The 16005-nt window shown below is 44.4% G+C and overlaps 1 protein-coding gene across 3 annotated transcripts; it reads left to right on the top strand.

The window, feature by feature from the left end:
• The first annotated feature begins 1104 nt into the window (after positions 1–1104).
• ak1 (adenylate kinase 1) lies at positions 1105–9320 on the top strand. Of its 3 annotated transcripts, none has more exons than XM_079755374.1 (7): positions 1105–1221; positions 4920–4958; positions 5734–5769; positions 6191–6354; positions 7122–7238; positions 7829–8020; positions 8515–9320. In XM_079755374.1, the coding sequence occupies exons 2-7, from the start codon at positions 4952–4954 to the stop codon at positions 8578–8580; spliced, it is 582 nt and encodes a 193-aa protein (XP_079611500.1). In that variant the 5' UTR covers positions 1105–1221; positions 4920–4951; the 3' UTR covers positions 8581–9320. The 3 variants fall into 3 exon arrangements, with proteins under 3 accessions (XP_079611500.1, XP_079611502.1, XP_079611501.1); XM_079755376.1 differs by having other exon boundaries at positions 1154–1221; positions 4924–4958; XM_079755375.1 differs by lacking the exon at positions 1105–1221 and adding an exon at positions 4730–4769.
• Positions 9321–16005: the final 6685 nt, after the last annotated feature.

The following is a 16005-nucleotide window of genomic DNA, read 5'->3' on the forward strand; positions in this document are numbered from 1 at the left end:
GCATTTTCTGTTCATTTTTCTGTTTGTAATGGGTGAGCATTGTCAAAAGAATTCCATACGGTACACTCCTGCTGGTCACTGCCATAATATTATGTACATGTAAATATTTTGTATTTGTGTTCCCTTTTCAAGGACATAAAAAAAGGTCCCCTTATGCTTTTAATAAAAACATTCAGTTGTTTAATTTGGGGTCTTCCCTTGTGTTGCTTTTCACATGCAAATCCATTTGCATTGCAGGTTTACTTGTTCATGCATTTGGAAACCAGTAACTAAGATAGGGAGACGATATCCAATGCGTATCATACTAAAACAAAACCTGGCCCACTGTACAGAAAGGCAAGAATGAGGTATTCCAGTGCAATTGCAAAATGTTATATCTTTAGGTATATATATATATATATATATATATGTATGGTCAAGTATTATTTTCCTAAAATGGTCATAGGATATTTAAAGTCTAATCTAATCTCTCTGTTTGACAAAAGGAATTGAGATTGTTTCAAAACATTTCTGTACTTTCCATACCTGATATCTCTAAATGTTGAAGCTGCTGCAGGACAATGCACTGTGTGCAGGTCAAGGTGCTTCTGAATAGAACTCACTTCTGACTCATTCAGGAAGCGATATACAGGTTGCATTACTAAGGCCTGCTCTGCAAACTGCTGCATTGTTCTTCTGTTCCTCTACGAAGCATAAACACAATAAGTACATGACTACTTAATTTTGAAACCATGTTGTCCCTGAATCAAACATAAATTCATACATGCGCATATGAAACACATTTACCAACAGCTTCGATCTTCCAAAGATTCTATGCCGGATGTGCTGTGGTGTAATTCAAGACTGATCCACTGGTAAGCTGAACAGTTGGTATTTAATTGGACAATTAGTCGCGAGAATGCCATAGCCCTCTCTCTCTCTCAACCCTCCCTCCCTCCCCCTCTCCCATTCACTCTCTTCTCCACTTCCACAGAGCCCTTCTCTTCCCAGAATGCATTGCGCATGCTGAGCAGGCTTTAGTCTGTGGTGCTGGTGCTGGTAGTGCTGTGCTATAAAAAGGCAAGGAGGCGGGGTATATATGTGTGTGGTGGGGTGGAGCCTATTGGGGACGACAGCACATACACAAACACGCAGAGGCGCCGAGACAGATCCAGGGAAGACAGCAGCCCCCCCTCAGCCACTAGGATCCACTGAACGTTCACCGGCTCAGGAGACAGAGAGGTCAGTAGCAGAGGACACGAGGGAGAGAGCGAGAGGCTTCATGGTGGAGGCTGTTACACTAGGGGGGGAACCAAGGAAGAGACTGCTTATAAACGGAAGGAAGGAAAAGAAGTGGGCAGGGCAGCATGTTGTTAGGCTAGAGGGCGACAGAGGAAGAGGGAACTGGGACAGTATTACGGGGGCATGTTCGCGTGAATGGGCTTGTCTATTATTTATTGTGATTTGTCTGTAGTACTTTGTGGGTGGCTGTTCAGCAAATGTTGTGATCTACCATTTGCATGCTGTGCTTTGACTGCTTATGGCAAGACAAGGTATTGGCATTGTGTTATGTTGGATGCCTTTTTAAAGGGACTGCATTTGAGCAATTCACTCATAGCAATGCATTTACTGACAGGCTCACTTGACTTGACTTGACTCACACAACCCATTGGTAATAGTGTGCACCCTGACTTTGGACAGCTGCAGGTCTGCTACACATCCCGTCTGAGATCGATAAAAATGCTGTTGCTGTCAATGTAAAGATGCATTCACATTTGCATTCGATTTGCACTGCAGATCTTTTTAAATATCAGGCTGCCCAATAGTGTCCCATCAAAACTGGTTAAGGGTTCACTGTCAATTCAAAGACAGAATAACCACAGCAGCTTACAAATTGCAGCCAAATCACAAGCAAACCCATTCAGACATGGAATAATCGTAACGGTCTGCGCTAACACTGTACGCTCCCAACAGCTATCCTCCCTCTCTCTCCTGCTTCCTCAAACCATCTCTTCACTAAACAACATGGAATATTTTATCTCATGCTGCGTGACGTCAATCGGTCCGCCAGTCCTCTGTTAAAGGGACAGTGATGTAATTTTGAAGTGTGCAAAATTCACAGAGGCACACGGGTGAGTGAAAACTTATGTTTTCACTGCCTTAAGCGTTTGAAAATAAGTGAATTCGAGTCCGGCGTCCATATGTTTTTTTGAGAATGGCTGAAATACTATCCTGACAACAGGTGCATGCTGACCGGGTCTTTTTATAGCATGCCGACAACACGTTGAAGATATCCACTTGGATGCAAGCAGGGGGGAAGGCCATGTAAGTGGTGAAAGTATAGAACGCCCTTTAATCACATTATTCCATATTACTATATTTCAATGCGATAATCGGTTGATAGTGTATCAGGTTCCCCTGATACACTGCGCAAGTGGCGGCTGGTGATCAAAAGTGTTGGTGAGGCACAGTAATAGACAGGGGGTCTGGGGTCCGTCCGTCCGTCCGTCCCCCCGTCCGTCCCCCCCCATAAAAAAAATTTGAATTTAATAGATTTGATTTCCTGTATTCTGGTGCATTTAGGGGATGGCCACTACCTAGTTACCTACTATTCATTCAGATTCATAGCCTACATCCTGACTTGCAAGGCCTGGACAAGCTTACACTGCATATACAGACCTACTTTATGGACCATTCCACCAGCCATTGCTATTTGACCCATTGTTGTTATTCTAATATTGAGACAAATCTTGATCACTGTCCTATAGCGTCCATTTTTTGTGAGTCTCAATGTCTACTTCAAATGCAGTTAGAAATATGGGACAGTTGCTTCATTTTGTTTATATGCCACAGGCCGAAAGACTAAAATAATATGTAACTTACTTGCTCCTTTTAAGTATAACATTGCTTGGGGAGTCCAATTCCTCCACTGAAAAGGGTGGAAAGTGCTTACAACACTTGCTAGTTAGCGATCTATCTCTTCTCTACCTGTAGTTGTGTTGCGCGTATGCTGCTGAGGGAGGTAGCCTATTTGATTGATTCGCTGAATTCGCCAATCATGTGGTGATAACAAAAAAGAAAAGCGATACCATTGGCCTGGGACGCACACTGGTGCGACCCGAGGGCGAATTTTCTTGCGCCAATGAAAAGCCGTCTCTGCTTGATAGACAGCAAAAGGTTAGCGAGCTTACATTGACTTCAACGTGACAGCGCCCATGACTTGGAGGAGGGCTTTATTTCGAATGAAATCATTGGCGTTCAGACGCATTTAAATGGTTGCTGGCAGTGACAAGTATGTCACAAAATTAAACGAGGATAAACGCTATGTATTTTTGTTGATTTATTTCGTATTGATAATAGTTGATTAGTAGTTGGCAGATATATTCAAGTGAATATTTCACGGCGGGGCGGCGCCCTAGCGCCCTCTATCGACCCACCGCCGCTGCTGTGCGCTATGTGTGAAGATTGGATTACCCAAACATAATCATTATATAACAATGAACTTGGCGTTTAATACCGCAACACAATCCACTCAGTGGAGTTCAGACCTACACTTCAGAATATCATTTATGCAGCCAAACTGTAGGCCTATGTCCATAATAATAATAATAATAATAATAATAATAATAATAATAATAATAATAATAATAATTATATATATATATATATATATACACACACCATTAACATATTCAATGGACTAAGACTTCATTGCAGAGCTAATAGGCATGCCGATAATAACGCGGTGTCAATCTGATGTTTCCCCATTCCGTTAGATCCACATCGCAACACCGTGGCCTTGTCCCAAAGAAAGATACTCTGCACCTGCACGTCCCTCATGCATGAGCCAGGAGCTCTGAGGAATATCACCATACTAGGCCAGGGTCTGATGGGTCCGATACCCCAAAAAGGGTGCCCAGGGTGCATATGACCAGGACAGACACACTGACCTTTCCGAAGACCTCAGGACTGACACACTGACCTTTCCGAAGACCCCGTGTTAATGACCTCCGAGAACATAAAACACTCCCTTCAGGACACGCCTTTCGCGTCTCACTCCCTCGGTCGTTAGTGACGGACACATGGAAACAGCTGCATTAAAGGACATGCCTGGTTTTAAATGATGATGACGTGTCGTAATCCTACCGTTTGCTTTATGTCATTTCACGGTACTTCTTCTCGATCAGGGAAGGAACATTAATTTCGAAATACTTGAGCGATGTTACAGATCTATTCCACCAGGTGTCGCGGTAGAGTAGAGTGGATATCAGGACCTTTCTGGGCATTGGGTAGAGAGAACATGTCTATGAATAGAGGGACTGTCACATGGCTTTACTGTGTGTCACTATGGGACACTTAGGTATGGGTATTTCACATTTCATGGGCTACGTGCAAATGTGCACACAAACACGCACACACACACACGTGTGTGTTCACAGGCAGACAAACTGCCTGACTTGCCTCTTGCAAATTTAGTTTTTTATGAGTAGTGAATTCCAAGAGTGAAGTAATTCCACTTCACACTTCACCACTCAACAATTGGCCAGACACAGCTCCTAAAATGGAGATAACTCTTTGAAAATACACTCCTTCCTTCATGTCTTTCTGGGTTACTTGGCAGACTTGACACGATTGTTAGAACGTGACACAGAAGGCCATATCCTTTAACCGCTGATCTGGGCTACAGCCAAACATGCAACCGGTTAGGCCTTCTAACTCACATGACTGGTTTAATATTCCTAATACCACTGGGGTTAGTTGGGAAGACCGAACAGCATGGTGTTGTGCAGGTCTACTAATGGCTTAAAATATCCAAGTATTGCTTGAAACCCTGCTTTTACTGACCTTCTACCACTGCTGCTACACCAGTCAGTTCTGCTCTTGCCGAAATAACTACAGAGCTTTGCTAATGTACTTGTCTCTGTGTTCTTATGTTTCAGCTAGACGACCCACCATCAACTAATACAGCAAAATGGCAGGTAAACAATACTTTTCTTTTTAATGGCCTACTTAAGAAGTAGACGTACTGCCACACGGTTCCGAATTTATTTATTGTGGTACATTTTGTAGGTAGACGGGTCTATTGCAAATAGCTCGATAGATTCCTGAGGCTGTACTGCCATCTGCTGGGGATTCCTGAGAAGGAAATCTGCAGTGTGCGCCATGTCCAAGACCGTGTTTTGCAATATGGAGTCTACATACCAAAATAATTGTATTGGTATCATTGAACTTGATAAGAAATAAATACATAAATAAATAGATAACAGATTACAGATTAATATTACAGGATCTTAAATGTATAATGATTTCACATGGAGAATAGTGGCCTCAAAGTAACACAAGTTAGTTAATAATAGTTAATAATGAACTACCGGCTCACTGTGGACAATTATATAGAAGTCTCTCATGGTATTTTTCAAGCAATGTCCTGGATACCATGGCATCATTGTAAACAACTGTTGCATAGCAACAGTTTCTTGAAACAATAGAGCAACACAAACTTTACTTCTAAACACAGAGTTGAAGCCGAGTACTATAGTCGCCTAGGGTCTCTGGATATAAAACAAGAACCATGGGAAGTGGATGTTATCACGGCAGATCTGCCTCGGAGGCCCGCAAAACAGCGCCGTCTAAACAGGGTTTGTAACAAATATCCTGGCGGCGAGAAAGTCTCTTTTTCTAGACAGAGAGGCAAAGCTTTGTGGGTGTTTTGAACAATGTATTCAAAATATGTTCTTGCCCTGTTTATTTCAGACAAAATTAAAGACGCCAAGATCATCTTTGTGGTGGGTGAGTACCTCTCAAAAATAATGAGACAGCTGACATTTGTGTGTGTGTGTGTGTGTTTCCGTGTGTGTGCAGACGTGTGTGGGTGAGAGACAGAGTGAAAGAGAGAGAGCATGTATTTTCAAACAAGTATTCTCTCTCATTAGCGTGAGAGAGAGACAGAGAGAGAGAGAGATAGACGGTGAGAGGGGGAGGGAACGAGAGGGACAGAGACAGAGACAGAGAGACAGAGAGGGAGAGACCCAGAGAGAGGGAGAGACAGAGGCAGGGAGAGAGAAAGACAGACAGAGAGCCGGAGAGAGAGAGAGAGAGACTGAGAGAGGAGACAGAGAGAGGAGGCAGAGAAAGAACAATGGGGATGCGGGTGGCTCTTGCCTGCGCCACGTATCCTCACACGACCATTCCCCCTTCCTTCCCCGTGCAGGCGGGCCTGGCTCCGGGAAGGGGACCCAGTGTGAGAAGGTGGTGGCCAAGTACGGCTACACCCACCTGTCCTCCGGGGACCTGCTGAGGGCCGAGGTGGGCTCGGGCTCCGAGAGGGGCAAGACACTCCAGGCCATCATGCAGAAGGGAGAGCTGGTCCCCCTGGTGAGAGCCCGACCCGGCGTGGTTCTAGCGTGACCTGATGGGGTAACGGGGGGTAATGAACGGGTTGATAGGATATCGTAGGCCCCGAACACGTCCTTGAGAAAAGTAGATTCAAAGATTCAAAAGGTTTTTATTTGTCATATACTCATACTGGATGTGCAGTGAAATGTTTGTGGGACATACCCTGTATTTCTGTGCTTAAAATACAATAAAATACAATACAATAGAATACAATGTACATTTTAACAGAAACATATAATAAATGTATAATATTCTAAATAGTTATAAGAGATGTAATATGGCCAGGGTTAAAGTGTTTCGATTCAGTAGACGGCTGAATTGAAACACCAAGGTTGTGATGTCGCGATTTTATGTCGATTTAATTTATTCCTTGAATGTGTTTTTATCTTCCATTTGTGTAGTTTGACGACACTAAAATGTACAAAAGACACACACACGCACTTGCACACACACATTTATTTTATATTTTTAATGATGTAACGATTTGTCTTCACTGTGTATGTGTGTGTGTGTGCGTGTGTGTGTGTGTGTGTGTGTGTGGATACTGCCTGTGTGTGTGAATATATCTTTGCGTGTGTGTGTTTGTGTGTGTGTGTGCGCCTGTGTGGTATGAGTGTGTGCTTGTGTGTGTGCCTGCCTCCCTGTGTGTGTTTGTGTGCCTGCTTGTGTGTGTGTGTGTGTGTGTGTGTGCACATTCCTGTTTGTGTGTGTGTGTGTGTGTGTGTGTGCGCGTGGTTCTCCCCCAGGACACCGTCCTGGACATGATCAAGGATGCGATGATTGCGAAGGCCGACGTGTCCAAGGGCTTCCTGATCGACGGCTACCCCCGGGAGGTCAAGCAGGGAGAGGAGTTCGAGAAGAAGGTAGGGGGAGGGGGAGAGAGGGGAGAGAGAGGGGAGAGAGAGGGGAGAAAGAGAGAGAGAGAGAGAGGGGAGAGAGAGAGAGAGAGAGAGAGGGGAGAGAGAGAGAGAGAGAGAAAAAGAGAGAGAGCGAGAGAGAGTGAGAGTGCTTGGGGAGAGGGGGGAGAGAGAGAGGGGGGAGAAAGAGAGGGTGGGGGGGGAAGAGGGAGCGAGAGAGAGAGAGATGGGGGGGAGAGACGGGGTTGATAGAACATTACGATCCTCCTGCCATCAGAATCGTCCGATTTATTACCGAGTGCACGTCGCCACACGAATGACATTCACCGTGAGAAATCCCAACGCACAGGAATTAACTTTGAGACGAGGGAATACAGGACACGGAGGGAAAATCCAATCAGAAGGAATGATCGTGCGTTCGTTCCTTTTTAAATTTGTTCCCGGCTAATTCACACTAGGGAATACGTCAAAGAACTTATACGAATAAAAGGCTAAGCTCTGACGTTTGTGTGTGTGTGCGTGCGTGTGTGTGTGTGTGTGTGTGTGTGTGTGTGTGTGTGTGTGTGTGTGTGTGTGTGTGTGTGTGTTGACCGCAGATCGGCAAACCCTGCCTGCTGCTGTACGTGGACGCTAAGGGCGAGACCATGGTTAAGAGGCTGCTGAAGCGCGGCGAGACCAGCGGCCGCGCCGACGACAACGAGGAGACTATCAAGAAGCGCCTGGACCTGTACTACAAGGCCACCGAGCCTGTCATCGCCTTCTACGAGGGCCGCGGCATCGTCCGCAAGGTGACCGCCGCTGTGAACCCATGCTTGTGATGATAGCGTTGAGGCTGTGAGAATCCGGCTCCTCAGCTTCGATTAGGGAGAACTTTAAACCGCCAAGCGTTTAGTGGACACACACATGTATGGTTCTCAAATTTTGCATGGAGATAATATCGCTCTGGCAGGATAGTAAGGTAACATAGGAACAGTACAAACCAGTAGTGTTCAGAGAACAAAAGCAACTTTGCAGATCAAAATTTACTTTTTATGGCGCATTTTCCTTTTTTTGGTCTAAATAACAGCCCGTATCACTCCTAGATTTTGATTGAGAAGTTCAAAGCCTATCAATTTCCAGATTAACTAAGCGGTGGCACTGAGGCTGGCAAATCACATTTTAGGGCCCCCCCCCCACCCTTTTACACACTGGTACAAACCCATAAAACAGTGCATCACAAATCATAGGTTTTTCATCACGTCGGACACGTTTATAAACCTGGGTCCTGCGTGTCTCCCTCCAGGTGGACTCCGAGCTGCCCCCCGATGAGGTCTTCAGCCACGTCTCCAAGGCCATCGATTCTCTGTAGTAAAATGAACTTTCACAACACATGAAACGTTGTCATTCGTCTTCAGTATGGTTTCCACTTGACCTTAAAGGCAGCGAAAACTGAAAACCCTCATCGGTTTCGGTTGGTTTTTCAGAAGAAAACGAGAAGGCCTGGCCGAGCAGCTGTGACGCCTTAACTATAACCTTTTTATCTCGGATCCATTTCTAAAGGCTGAACGATTCCGTTAAAGCCACTCACCTCTATCCGCTAACACACATAATCACGGCATATATTTCTATATTTCCTGTCTACAATCTCTGTGATGAATGTTATGTCTTGGAACACGTATTCCTGGTCTAACCGAAGTTACTGTCCTCTTCTGCACTCCACAGGCCTTATACAGACAAAGCTTACGTTTCATTAAGCTAAACGTAACCCAGACTAATTATACCCACTAAAAACAACTACAAAGATCACTTTCAAGGGTGTTCTGTCTCTGAAGTGAAAAAAAATGAAAGATTATTTACATAAAAAAACGTAGCCCTTTAAGAGCTAGTAAGTAGGTCTTTACATTTTTTTCAAATTAGTAACATTTTCATACAAAGAATAGAGTTTCTTTATTTATCTATTCAATTAGTCTCTCAAACTTATTGTTGGTGCATATTATAATAGCTGAACACAATGTAAAGTATGTAACACATTTGGAACACATGATGGATTATAAGAAATATAAAGCATTTGCAAGTGCAAGAGCAAGTGCAATGCAATTTCAATCAAAATGATGTAATTACTTGCACTTATATCTGTTGTCTTGATTATGTTATAATGACAGAGAATATAGATCTATTTTCAGATATATTCCTGTTCAGAAGATGATTATGTCTATATTTAAGTTCAGGCGAAATAATTATATGAATTCTTCTCGACTCTTGCTGCACTCTTACACAAGCACACACACATTTTTTTAAAAATATATATATGTATATGTGTATATATATATATATATATATATATATGTATATGTATATATGTATATGTATATATAGTATCCAAATAAAAAACTTCAGGAATTCATGTATACACCAACTCACACAATCAGGCACATCACTTACCAACACAATCACTATCAATCTGACAGCGTGTACAAAGCGCATACGCACACACATGCAAGCCCAAATACAGAATAGGCACACACAAAGCCACATGCACACACATGCACGTGTGAATGCGCACACACACACACTCTGACATCTCTTCAATTGCCTGCTGACTTAGAAATAAACTTACAGACACACACATTACCTTTCCACGAATAACAGTATGTGGCAGGCAACACACACACACACACACACACACACACACACACACACTGTCATGCCATTAATAACAGTGACTGACGGGGGGCACACGCAGGTGCACTCAGACACACAAATAAACACACAGAGAAACACACACACACTCATTTTCAGGCCATTAATAACAGTAAGTGACGGGGGGCGCACGCAGGTGCACTCAGACACACACACACACACTCGCGCACACACACGGAGTTGAAGTGTGTAGACATAACAGGATACAGGACACATGGCTACCGCTCAGTCCTGCTGTACGCCCTTTCTGAGCTCAGGATGACCAGCAGGTCTTCCTGTTACACACACACACACACACACACACACACGGGGACTCAAACACATACACACACACACACTTGGACTCACACGCGTGGACTCACACACGTGGACTCACATGCGCACACACTGACACACAAAGTCCATGACACACGTACACACATACATATGTGGACTCACACACACACACGCAGACTAACACAAAGGCAAACAAACACACTCATGCGGGGACACACACACACACTGACACAAATTCCATGTCACACACAGACACACAAAGACAAACTTTATGACACAGACACACATGCGCACACAGACACACACACAAACTCAATCATGCATGCACACACACACACACACACACACACACACACACACACACAGCCGGGTTCCAGCAGGTTTCCGGACTATCCTCCCAGGACCGATGTGAGTGTCAGGATGAGGAAGAGGAAAGGTTCTCTTGAAGACGTGGCAGGATGTGTTCCATGGAAAGTCAATCGAGGAGAAACCAGAAAACACGTCTGCGACCGTGTTCAAGGTGAGCAGGGCCACGGCTCGTATGCTAAGAATGTTGCTGTCTCAAAACAAACGTTGTGGTATGTGTCACGTAGGCCTACACGTATGTGTGTGTGTGTGTGTGTGTGTGTGTGTGTGTGTGTGTGCGTGTGTCTCTGTGTGTGTTTGTGTGACAACGAAGCACAATACAATGTCTTTTGTTTGAAAAATACCAGAACAATCAACATAGTTCTGCTTTTGTCTACTTGAACTTGTGTTAAGTGTAAGCAAACAACCAGGAGACCTCCAGAAACAGTTTGAAAGAAACACCATTCATCACATCCTTAAGTAAGAAGTAACAGCATGAAACAGTTCCAACAGACATGAAAAAACGTCTTGATCCAACAATACTGTTGACAATGTGCAGTGAGGCCGACAGATAATGGGTTCAAGTTATATTCCAAAAATAATATTCTGTACAGAACGTTCTTATTGCTGCTGGGATCCATATTTTTGAAACAACAGCACAATGGGAATATGAAATAAACATATGACATGCTTAAGACAGCAGCACTAGCGGAATATTGCTTACTTGGCAAACACCTCATGACATTTCCCAAACAGTCGGTGTCAGCACCAGGGTGCATTCTAGCGGTCACCACTAGAAGGCGCTGTTATGCTGCTCAGATGTCTGTAATATTTTGAAAGAACTCGCTATTAAAAATCTTTAAAAGCAAAATTCTTATCTGAAGTCATAACATTATTTTCAAAACGTGATATATCACTTCCACATCTCTTTTCCTTTTTGCAGTTATATCTTTGTTCATTTGAAAATGACGATTTAACATTATTATTATCATTTAGTGTCACACAGCACGCATATGTTGGTAAAAATAATAATTAATTAATGAAAAACGTTATTATAAAAAAACAAACTAAAACAAGAAAGGCTTAGCAGCACTAATTAACTTAGGCTTTAGTTAGCCTGTACAAAACAGGCTACCTAGAACCACAACCACCAATCCCCAACCTCCATCCCTCCTCGCGTACCTTGAAGGTGCTTTGGTGCTCTGCTTCTGCTCAGCAGAACTTGCGTTGTCAAAGTTGTGCTTCCGAGGGGAGATAACCTATAAAACAATATATAAATAAAGAAACAAACAGGGTTTTATTTTGTTATCTTGTGGGCTGGAGCGAGACGTCCTCCACTATCCAGACTCCTTTCCTTTTCTAAAAGCCACCGCACACAGGCCTGGTATTTAAATAACAGACAGTTGGCCTTTGCTGCAGTCATCATACGATAGAACAAAGTAACCTAAGGGAACAGGGCGGGGGGGGGGGTGGATATTCACTGGTGTTTTGGGGGCACCATCATCTGTTTACACAACCACGGTTAGCTCATATGGACCGAAGGTTGACCAAACAGCAGGCCTGCGTTCAGCATTCACGTTCATTATTAGTTATTTATTCATGTCAGTGTTTTATTGTTCATACAATCCCTCCGTTCCGCCATTTACATTATGCTCGGCGGGCTCGCTGTAGCCTAGGTTAGCATTGTTTCCCTCCCTTTTTTTGTCCAAGCGTACCTCCGTGCATTCTCTTCTGGAGGAAAGTGTGGGAGAGACGCCGGTCGTGTTTTATCCCACGGACCCCCACCTGAAGAGAGGAACCAGGCTTCGACACATACCCGCTGAGTCATGGACAGGGCCACCCTGTTTTTTAATAATTCATGTTATGCGAATAGCTTTCCCCCACGCACGCAGGTGGCCGGGTTTGGACCCCCTTGAATCCCTGCATGACTGTTAAGGACGATGTTGCGTAAGATCTAATGGCCACGGCATTAGGAGGCTATTACCGGGGTAGCTATAATACCAAGTAGCATCCCACTGATAATGGTGTTTCATCGGTGGTGATGAGGATGAACAAGATTTCATGAGGGGAACGTTTCGCCTCAAGGGGTCTAAACAAAGAGATGATTACGATGATGACTTCATGGAAACCTTGTTCCGCACGCTGGATGTACACTCAAACACAAAGCTCACCTCGGGGCCGGACATTTCTAACACGTCGACATCGTAGGACAAACACAGGTGACACTTATAACACTTTTTTTATAATGGCCACAGGTTTATCTTTAGACCCGTCGTAGAAGACCCATAGTAAAAGGACCCATTGTAAGTGTTATGAGCGACAGCTCTGTTTTTCCGACACCTTTAAAAGTGTCTATCTATATAGGCTTTTCATCAGAATGCATCATGGGATTTGTTGTTGGCAATACCCATATTGAGAGCACTCAAAAGAGTTGTAGAACTGTGAAATCATAAATCAACGTAAATATACCGTATCATAGTTTAATGAAATTTACACTGGAAATTGTTCCCCCTTAACTTTGAAAAGACTGCTTGTCAGTTCACAAATCAGATTTTTAACGTCACTGACATTTAGTTTAAGGTGGCATGAATTGAATTATGGGCAATATGCTAAAAAAATCTTTGCTTCTGCTTTTGTCTGTTTTTTCATGGCCCGAAAACTGTAGTCACTGGAGTTTGATATTAACACATCTATAACTAATGCCAAGAAAATGGCACGAATAAATGTATGCGCTACATAGGCGTGGTGTTACTGGGGTCAGATTTGTTTTGTTCATAAATATTAAAATAAAACATTAAATATGAATCACTAAAATAGAATAGATGGAACAAAGGTTTCTCAGGGTTGGTCGAGTATGACAGCAAATGTTCAGTTTAAGCTAGATGTCTTCTGTCCAGACTCATGCAGTTTTAATACTGCATGAGTCAAACTCACAAAAAGCTCCAGAATGGCTGCTCACATCCAGTCCCAAGGAAACCATTACTGTTTGTCATTGAGGAAACTTGAATCCAAAGCAATTCACAATGAATTCAGGGGTCAGGGCTTCCTGCTCTAGACGCCCGCAGATATTCTGCAAACTTCGTGATCGACCCAGCAGGAATTGGAACAACACATCCACAACCTGCAACGCTATAAAACATATCAACCATATGCCTAGCTAATTGGCTTCTAGAAACTACAAAAAATGTAAATGGGCCTTTTGTCACTCCTGACATTATAGAAGCTGTGGCCATGGCAACGCATTTTTGATGTGTCACCTCAAAGAACCCGGCGTGGCCTTCCAGTGCTACTTGTTCAAACCGCCACCTCAGCCTTTCATACAGAAGAATATTGTTGCGTTTGGTGTTGAAATTGGGTAAAATGTACTTGAGTGCACGTGATCAACACCCGTGAATGGTTGATATTAGTCTGTTTATAGAGCACTTTAGGTAGCCTCGATTTCCACTGAATGCACGTTTTCATGCCCTTGCATGAGCAGGAGGTGGGGGGGAGTGGAATAAAACATTCATGCAGGGGTGAGAAAGAGTAAAATCAGCATCTTAACAGGATATGGTGGCGGCTAGATTGTGTTGTTTTTTTTACTGTCTCTGGATTTTCTTATTTTGTACCGGCGATGCTTTGATGTTGTTCACATTTCCTCTCAGAATGTTCCAGGATGTGCAGCAATGCACTCAAGAGCGTTCTTCTTCTCTCTCTCTCTCTCTCTCTCTCTCTCTCTCTCTCTCTCTCTCTCTCTCTCTCTCTCTGTGTCTCGTACACGCTGTAATTACCAGCCTCACTTCAATGACAACAAATATTTACATTTTCTTTTTTGGAATAAATGAGATGAAGACGATGATTCTTTCTGACGTTACCTTCATCTTCAAAATATTCATTGGTACACACCAACCCGGTGTGGATACAAGCTGTAAATTTTTACAGGCTGTAAATAAACTTGTTTATTGTTATTTCTATTAAACCGTAACAGTGAGTAAACATTATCTTGTTAATATAAAGGTTCACGATGACGATGATTATAAGGTATGTCTATTATGATTGTGCTCCGATGAAATGTGAAGAACAATTTCCAATATTTAAGTATGTCATTTCCTGCACAGGAAAGAAAATAATAATCGGGATATTAATGCAATTAATGGTGTCCTCAACTATAATACCACTCAAGATAGATAGATAAAGATCGATAGATGTAGACTGACATAGTGACAGATATGATAACCGAGGTAGAGATAGAGAAAATAAGAGTGAGTCAATAATAAAAATACTTGTTTATCAATGTCCTAACCAATTCCAACTTTAATACTCCCCCAGCAAGATTCCCAAACTGAAGTCCTTTAATGATAACTCTCTAAAGTTCCCTCTCTCCCACTGCTGGGCCATCCTTATCCACAACCAGTACAGTTAACTGTTGGTCCCTTCCCTCAGCCCGCCTGCCTCCTGCCCATCTCAACCCTCAGCTCTGGCGGAGTGCCACTGCACAGATCCCCCCTCTGAGGACCATAAGGAAGCCAGTAAACCCATGCAAACACTTTCATATTTTTCTATCTCTCCACCCCCCCTCTCTCTGTCAACCCAAACCCACTCTATCTCTCCCTCCCTCTCCCCCAATCTCTCTCTGCCTGTCTGTCTGTCTGTCTGTCTGTCTCTCCCCTCCACCACTCTCTCTCTCTCACTCCCCTCTCCCCCCCTCTCTCTCCGTCTGTCTGTCTGTCTCTCTGTCTGTCTGTCTGTCTGTCTGTCTCTCTCTCCCCTCCACCACTCTCTCTCTCTCTCTCCCCTCTCCCCCCCTCTCTCTCTGTCTGTCTGTCTGTCTGTCTCTCTCTCTCCCCTCCACCACTCTCTCTCTTTCTCTCACTCCCGTCTCCCCCCTCTGTCTGTCTGTCTGTCTGTCTGTCTGTCTGTCTCTCTCTCCCCTCTCCCCCCCCTCTGTCTGTCTGTCTGTCTGTCTCTCCTCTCTCCCCTCTCCTCCCCCTCTCTGTCTGTCTGTCTGTCTGTCTGTCTCTCTCTCCCCTCTCCCCCCCCTCTCTGTCTGTCTGTCTGTCTGTCTCTCCTCTCTCCCCTCTCCTCCCCCTCTCCCCCTCTCTGTCTGTCTGTCTGTCTGTCTGTCTGTCTGTCTGTCTCTGTCACCCACCCTCCCTCTTTCTCTCCCCCCCCCCCCCCCCCTCCAACAGCCAGTGTGACGTGCTGCTGCCACCGCCACTGGGGGGGGCGCGTGTTTAGCGGTGGGGGGGGTGGTTAGCGCTTAGCGGTGAGCTGGGGAGACCTCGCGGCACCAGGCGGGCCCCCGCGTCGAGCCACGATGACAGACGGCGGCCACCGAGCGGCCGATTGTTTCCTGTTATTGAAACACTACATGAGGCACAAGGGGGGCCGCCGGGGGGGGGGGGGGGGTGGGGCGGGGGAGAGGAAGCCTCACATACTCTGCAGAAAAACTTTGAGCTCTGGCCAGGCGGAGAGAGAGAGGGAGAGAGGAGGG

Source organism: Pollachius pollachius (assembly GCF_949987615.1).
Source record: "Pollachius pollachius genome assembly, chromosome: 18".
Lineage (NCBI taxonomy): Eukaryota > Metazoa > Chordata > Actinopteri > Gadiformes > Gadidae > Pollachius > Pollachius pollachius.

What these genes read in the sequence shown, in the direction of transcription:
- ak1 (XM_079755374.1), top strand. An exon ending in GAGAGGAGTTCGAGAAGAAG is followed by an intron (nt 7,239 to 7,828) that starts GTAGGGGGAGGG and finishes TGTTGACCGCAG; the next exon opens with ATCGGCAAACCCTGCCTGCT. An exon ending in GCCGCGGCATCGTCCGCAAG is followed by an intron (nt 8,021 to 8,514) that starts GTGACCGCCGCT and finishes GTCTCCCTCCAG; the next exon opens with GTGGACTCCGAGCTGCCCCC.